Source organism: Ptychodera flava, chromosome 13, assembly GCF_041260155.1.
Source record: "Ptychodera flava strain L36383 chromosome 13, AS_Pfla_20210202, whole genome shotgun sequence".
Classification (NCBI taxonomy): domain Eukaryota; kingdom Metazoa; phylum Hemichordata; class Enteropneusta; family Ptychoderidae; genus Ptychodera; species Ptychodera flava.
In genome coordinates, this window is record NC_091940.1 from 38,382,059 (window position 1) to 38,390,422 (window position 8,364).

The window sequence follows — 8,364 nt, forward strand, 5'->3', positions numbered from 1 at the left end:
TTTTCCTCCTGCAAGTCTGACTGCATTACCTGTAGACAGAATTCCATCCAAATGTGATGACCAGGCCCTTCTCGCCTGGCTCCTGTATTACCATGTGCGCTTGCACTAATTAAGGACCGGCAGGTCGGTGAGTTGATCTGACAATTGGTTGTCGCACCTTCTTTTAGGCCGAAGATCCAAAGAGGAGCTATATATCTTCAGCCGAACGGACACAGTCGTAACACGAGCGCCTGCAAATCACCCTATGGTAGCAAAATGCTACACACCAACTAGATATATCGACGATCGTCAGCACGCAACGAACACTCACTCTCATTGATTAGAATAGTGGTGCTGACGTCACCGGTATTGTTACAGATCTCCCCTATAACAGTAACAATCATTTCTTGGAAATTACATGAAACCCCCATTCTCCCCCAAAAAGTTGGTTAGAAGACGCTTAAGTTCGAAATCGTAACACTGGTGTTTTCATATTGTAGGCAACGCTTGCGAGGAAGTTGCCATAGACATCTCACATTGAACTGGCCTTTTCGGACACAAAGCAGAATATCTTTCGACTTTTTGGTTGCTTGCAAGGATTGATATTTTTCACTGTTTTGAAATACCGATTTTGTGTGAGTCTTGTTCAGTGCAAATTTATTATATATCACTGGTGCGTGGTCATTTCATTATCCCACTCATCATATATATATATATATATATATATATATATATATATATATATATATATATATATATATATATATATATATATATATATATATATATATATCGAAGTATACAGATGTCCTCGTTGGAAATTACAGTGCTCCATGCTAAACCAGAGCGTATAAATAATAACACAAAATTACTTCAATTACTAAGTAATGATATTTTTTACTTAAGTTTCATGCATCCTGCAATCATCAGACAGTTCTGCCTTATGATTGCAGGATGCATAAAACTTAAGTGACAGATATCACTACTGTGTACTTAAAGTAATTTTGTGTTATTATTATATATATATATATATATATATATATTATATATATATATATATATATATATATTATATATATAAGCATTTGACAAGACAATAATTGCTGTTTTTATCATGAAGATTTACACAAATTACATTGTTTATTACTTCTTTAAAGTCATTTTTGTTTCTTTTTACATCATTCTACATATTATATCTGACACTTCCCAGCCCTAAAAGAAGTTATGTGAATTTGTTGAAGGATCCACCGGCGATTTGACGATCAAAATTTTACTGATGAGTATATTTTTCAGGGCATTGCCTCACGTAGATATTAGTAGGAAAGAGTTAATTTACCTAAAAGCACTACTGCAACATGCCTCAGTAGTGATTTGAGTATTTACTCCTGTACATGTAACTTTTTGTGAATTATGAGCTGTAAATAAACGTGACATCATCTGTACACCCCATCATTGCACACGACTGATATTTTTATGAATTCTAGGTCCTGGGACTTGGTTGAGGGGAAAAGGACACTCTGAACAATGTGTATCTGAACAATACGATTGCCAGTTCTATGCAATACATACATAATGACTATATTTCCTTTTTGAATAATTCACACTTTTTGCCATATTTATATTTAATACCTGAGAATACAGTCCTTCAACACGGATTGCCCCTGTACTTGACATAACAGAATCTCTTTCCACAAAATATTGGTTTGGTCATTCAGACTGAACAGCCTGGGTACCGAGACTGTCGTAGATTACAAGTCTAGCCATGCTGCATGAATAGTGTCACTTTTGTTAATGCATTTTGTGAATTCTGATCTGCAGTGTTTACTTTTGTCATCAAGCATTTTTCATGTTCTTACATCACTCTAAAATCTGTCCTATTATACTATTAATTGTTATTGATGCAAATAAATGGCACATTTAAAAATGTTTAGTTTTCTAAAAATGCTAAATTTATTGATAAGGACACATTTATCATCTTATTCAAATCCCGTAGTTTTGTAAGATTTCAAGAAACTAGCTGCTATAAGGTTCAGAAAGGTGGCCATTTCATATTATATCTATAATCACACCTGAACTTACGCAACTTAAAGTATACTACAGGACAGAGTCTGAAAAATACGCCACCCAGCACAGACGCAAGGTTATTACACATACACTGTATTAGACCAGAACTACCAACAATGATGTAGTCCAAATTCGTCGATTCACATTGTTGGCTTCAGATACCATGAATTCACACATGTTTTGATAGCATTCCATCCAACGCGGTGTCGTATACTACCTTAACGGAGATCTTGTTTAATAAATTGTCTTCGGAAAGAAACAAAAAAGTATATGTATAAATCGTATGTTAATAGGGATATATTATCTGCAGGGACGTTAACAGTTACAAATGGAGTGATGGAAAAACTCTGATATTCCTCATACGATAACGATCTTTCAATTATTAGATTTCAGTGTATGTGTTTTGCACCATCGATGAGTTTGAATTAAGAACACGTCACCATGTGTCGGCAGTGATCGATAATAGAGCCCTGGGAGGAGATTCAGAAGGTGAGAAATTCCTGTCTGGACAGGATGATTTACAAGGATGTGTTGAACCTAGGTTTGGTGGGATTAAGACTCTGCGATAGAAAACAATCCCTTTGAGAATTTAGAGGTTGCAAATAAGACCTTTTTAGGAGATTAGGGGGCGTTTAATACAAGAATGGCAGAAGGATTTTCTTTGCATTAAATATCCTCCTGTGGAAACTTTGTAAGCAATAAACAGGTATTGGGAGGATTTTCGCTTCCACAAAACTGAGACAAATTCGAAATAGATGGCCTCTTATTTGATTGAAATTCACACGTTTTAAACCTGAGCCTCTGACAAACTTCCAGTCTGAACCTGATCTAGCCGGTATTTTGAGGTGTTTAAAACCTCACAAGAACGTGGACGGATAACAGTACATTCAAGTCTGAACGTAAATTATGTGTTAGGTCTCTCTTGTCTCATTCGGCAGATGTAAAAGTAAGAATGCAGACCTGTGTTTAGTAAATGTATGCAGTGTATTTTTCATCAAGATTAATGTCCGTTTCCAATTCATATTTAATTTATCGTGAAGTTTTCGCAGGAAAACTTTCATATTGTTTGATCGCTATTTCTTCCTATGAAGCTGGTAATGCATTATTTTGAATGAAAATGACCTGTTTAATGTCATATTCATGTATATTGATATAATTGGTAACGATTTCCGTAGAAATTCTTGGAAAATTAAATATATAATCAAATACTATTCTCAAGAAACGAACGTTTTATTACGCGTTGACGTCTAATAATTCGGCCAGAAACGTTCTTTATGAGTGAAATCACACATTGCACCATCACATCGATGTTTCAAATTTCACTAGTTCTCATCTAAGAGACTGTGAGTGTTTTTCCATCAATTTTCCGACGCACGCACGAATGCTTTCACAACAAATAACTAATCATTCTAGGGTTTGTTTTCATCATTTCGCTTCTGAGAGTGGCTCTCACAGAGCTGAAAATTACCACCGTGCCACTTAAGCGTGAGGAAAATTAAGAAAATATTGTGTGTGTAGCATGCGCCGAATGCTCGAGTCGACCATCGTGCCTGGAAGTTGAGTTTTAATTAAATCAACAAGTACGTTAAATCATGTACGGCATACCAGCCTTGATTCAGAACATCTATATACGTGTCTATATCCCAAACCGTACGATGAGTGGCTTCACACGTGATCATAAGCGATACAAAGTCTTACTTAAGTCGATGTTTGCCGACAAATTTCTAGATTTGACTATTTCAACAGCCTGCCTTCTATCTGCACTAGGCATTTATGGAGAAGCCGCAGCGTGTTAAGAATCCCAAAGACCCACACGTAAACCAAAAACTAACAAAGTTTAGCCTCTTTTGACGTCGCTACACTGGCTATCAATTACTCGCTGAACACAGTACAAACTCTCAGAAGTTTGTTTCAACTTCTTTTTAGGGATTGGATTACAATACTTGGTGGAATGAAAGTGTAAAGTAATAATTCATAAACTGTTGAGAGTGAAATATGGTTGAAAGAGGTGAAAAAGGGAAAATCAAAAGAACGGGGAAGTGTGAAAACAAACAAAGGAGGCGTCACACTACGATGCAAGTGAAAAATCGGTGGATGAGAAAGCAGGCAGATCTCTACAACTGTTTGTAGCGTGAGAAAAACTTCTAGTTAAATTTTGTGATGATTTTGAATTCTTGAATTTCTGTTTCGTATTTAAGAGTCCGAAAATAAAATAATTCATGCAAAATCCGGGTTTATTAAAATATTCACTGCATGGTGGTTGTGCGGTTTTACCGCTTTGTGATTATTCAGTGTCATTTTTAATGATCAAATGTTAACTAGAAACTTCATTACATCACAAGTGTTGAGAGATGTTCACAGACGTCAAAACTAATCGCGTTTTATAGCGTGTCCTGATTGGCACACTTTAAGTTACATGCGACACCTAGAAAACCATTCACGGACCTAACACGAGGATGACAGGAAAGGGTATGAGACAATGTATATTTCCTTTTGAGTTCAGAGGTACGCCACAGTTCGCTCACTCTTATTGGGAGAGATCTGTGTTGAAATTATCCCATCTTTCATGCAATGATAATCATGTTCACATTTCAAAGATTTGAAACAAAGACACCATAGTATAGATCAATTTATATTTCGCCAATTCGTAAATGTAGATTCTATCCGATTCTAGATCGTTAAAATGTTTCTATCCATTCAAGTGGCACCAGAACACCAATACAGAAACTACAACACATTTCAAATCATTTAAAACGTCGCTCAAATGGTTTTACAAAATGTTGCAATTGATCAAGGAAATATGACTCTTGTGGCTAAATGGAATGTTTCGACACTAAAGACCGGACAAGTTTAATTGGAGCTTCTTAAAATGTCATAATGAACCATTTGAATTTGTCATACCTAAAAGCTCATAATCTGCTTAAATTCCTTCAAAGTAACAAGATTTACTTCCGCACCTGTGCCATCGTTGTCGCCACGAGTAGTAATGTTTGACAGTATGATCAAAACTCATTCCGCTTACTTAATTCTGAAAGCATTCTTGCTAAATATGTATCTAAAAGGATAAACAAAATAGTCGTTATCCTACATTATTTGTCCAAGCAAATAATCACAAAGGTGGAAAGATAACATCTTTAGTTAACGAAGTCATCTGTGTCTATGCAAAGACACCCTACAGGGAATAATTTTATCTTATGAACTAGTGAAAATATTTACACATGTTGTGAGAGTACAGACATGTCGACAGACTGAAAATATATCGCTATTTGTCTACATTTAACGGACAGTGTAGCAAAGAAGATTTCGTTTATCTGTATGACATAACGTTTCTGTTCATTTTTGTGTTTTTTAGTCATGTCTGGTTTTTTAAGAATTTCCAATGTCCATCATTTTATGTAAATTCAGAGAAAAGATGAACAGATGTTTCCTCACTGAAAACTTTGTAATTGATATTGTTTCCAAAAATGGCAGTATAGTTCAAACTGGATTTGCTTTAACTACATGCCTCCTTTTTTCCATATATGACAGAGGTAGGCAGGATGTCTTAGACAGGGAAAATCGATGTGGTTTACTCTTTGGAACATAACTACTGCGGTTTACTCAAATATAACATTGTGTTTATCGATTTATCGATTAATTAAAACGAAATTGAATCACATGAGACACAGAAACTGTGAGAAAAAATCTTTCCCTGGAGTACCATGTGTCTCCAAACTTATTCAAGTTATTCCCTGATTAGAATGATCCGATAGCACAATTACAATGGAAACATTGCACAATGTATACATAATTTATGGCAGAATTTCAATTACCGTTCCCCAATTTGTTTTATCTGAATAAAATCTAAAAATACCGGGTTAATCGCAGTCCAATTCGCTGAAAATGCAAAGTCAAACTTCGATTTTCCGACTTATCAATGATCAAGCTTGTGTAACGAAACGAAAGATTAGAAATCAAATCGACGGAAATTCTGGAACCTCACGTATTATGAACAAATATGGTAGTCAGTGGACTCGACTGTGTCTTGCAGGATCTGTGTTGACGGATTGGTAATGCACCTATTCGTCTTTTTTTATTCAATTAAATTTTTCCCATTAATTCGTTGGTATTCACACAATACGTTAAAAGTGACTGTTGAAATCGGACGAGGAATCAAATAGCAATATTTGTCGTTCCTGTGTTGATTGTTTATCGATACATATTGCAATGCGTACATGCATGATATTCTGATGGCTGGATAGGACTATATTTATGACTTGTACGTGTACCACTTTCAGAGCAGAGTCTACTCACTCAAAAAACAGCTTATCATAGTTTATAGTTTGTTGTTGCTGTTTGCTTGCTTTAAGGTCCGTATGATCCCGTTTCTCGTAATTGCTATAACTTATTTTATATTGTGTTGGCCGTGTTGTTATCTGTTAAAGTTCTACGTAGTGTATGGTTCTGGGTATGTATACGTATGTAACCATCATTGTCGGATTTCAGATGGGTACGATTGCATCCTTCACGTGAAACAGAGATACGATGAGTTCTTATTACCTATTCTCTCTCTCTCTCTCTCTCTCTCTCTCTCTCTCTCTCTCTCTCTCTCTCTCTCTCTCTCTCTCTCTCTCTGGCCTTCCATAGTCCTTCAAGTTGTTCTGCCATGAGTTAATAAAAAGCATTAAAGGTCTCTCGAGGTCTGTAGATTCTTCAGAACAAATATTAATTACATACAATTACCTTCAGCGTTGTGTCAAGTATGCAAGCTTCGTAAATTTACGAGTCACGAGTCGCCGTCTAAAAGATACCTTCCAATTATAACGAAGGCGCGATGTAAATTCGAAATTTATGTTTGACATTGTATTGCTCTGGTGCATTTGACTCAAAGTCCATCGGGATTAGGGTTTAATGTTCAAACTTGAGAGTAATATATTGGTGTTTAAGTTGATTGTTTGAGAGGTAAAAGGGATGATTGAGTACTTGGAAAGTGAAAGCAATACCTCCTCGTCAAAAGGCGTTATACAGTAATATACGAGAAATGCTTCCCTGTCCATTCCATAGTCAAATTAGCCTGTATACAAAGGCTTTCTGCAGACAGAGAAAAATATGTCACTTTATTGATTATTCTTGTCATAGTCATTTTTAATACGAGCAATCAATCAACAAGGCCTTTAATACATTTATAAGAGAGATGTTGCAAGACTTGTGACCCAAAGGTCAAGGTCAACGATAGTGGCTATAGCGCTCAAGCCCGTTGAGTAGAATAGCATACGAGTGCATGGGAGGACGGAGTATGGATAGAAATTTAAATGACATCGTTTCCATACCAGTTTTTGTTCTTTTATACCGTCTTATTGAACGATGTAGCCTCTCTCACCTGTTTAAGGTGGTTGGAAAGGCTAGAGCGTCAGTTATAATTTCAACAAATTATTAAAATATAAAAGTGGTCAACATTCTCTGTGGAATAAAAAAACTAGACATTTGGGCACAAAGGCATTGCAGAGTTATAGCCTGTTAAAACTTCTGAAAAACTGACCAAATAAGAAGAAGTTGGGGAGTCCTTAGTGTATTAACTATGGTAGAGGTCCCCTAGCTTTTAATAAAACGTTTGAAAAGGGAAAGTCATTATTTGCTGTTTTTCAGGAAAGTTTGACAAGGCGGTGCTGGCATTCAGAGTGAGTGACTGCTATTGTAAATGCATTTTTAGATTCTTTGAGTGTCAAAGAGGTGTCAAAAGTGAGATTAACCAAAAAAACTGCTCTATGACTTCAAAGAGGGGTGCAAATATGGCTTGTTTTCAACATTTTTGACAGAATAAACAGTTTTCCTACATATTGTATACCAATTTAATCCAACTTTGAAATGAGATATGGACATGGAATTTTTACAGCCTATTATCAAGGTTACAGATAAGATTTGTACGGCACAATTTTTCTGTATTTGAAGTACTTTTTGAAAAATCACATTTTGAAATTTGAAATGATTTTTAATAATTTTTTGATATATAGACCCATGTAAAATCATAAAAACAAATTTTATTTACAAATCCTGCCGTACAAATCTTACAATAAATAGTGTCAACATATTATAACTAATTTGGTAATATTAATACTATCCAATTATTATTAAATTCAAATATGTAAAAAAATATGAAAAATTAAATTTTAATATTTACTGGTGTCATATTTCAAAATAATGGCTGCAAATATACAATTTTTATATTCTCTGGAGAAATATTAACTGAAAGAGTTATCCTGAAAATTTGAACTTAATATCTTGATTCTAACACTTGAAATTTGACATTAATTCTGAGAAAAGAATTGGTGCAAAAATAGCCTT

The 8,364-nt window shown here is 35.1% G+C and overlaps 1 protein-coding gene across 1 annotated transcript in view; it reads left to right on the top strand.

Annotated features, from left to right (window-relative positions):
• The window catches only part of LOC139148403 (thyrotropin-releasing hormone receptor-like), an 81,455-nt gene extending 80,635 nt beyond the window's left edge, over positions 1 to 820 (top strand). The window contains exon 4 of the mRNA XM_070719842.1: positions 168 to 820. Within this exon, the coding sequence (XP_070575943.1) occupies positions 168 to 319 (152 nt within the window). The 3' untranslated portion in view covers positions 320 to 820. The remainder of the gene's footprint in view (positions 1 to 167) is intronic.
• Positions 821 to 8,364: the final 7,544 nt, after the last annotated feature.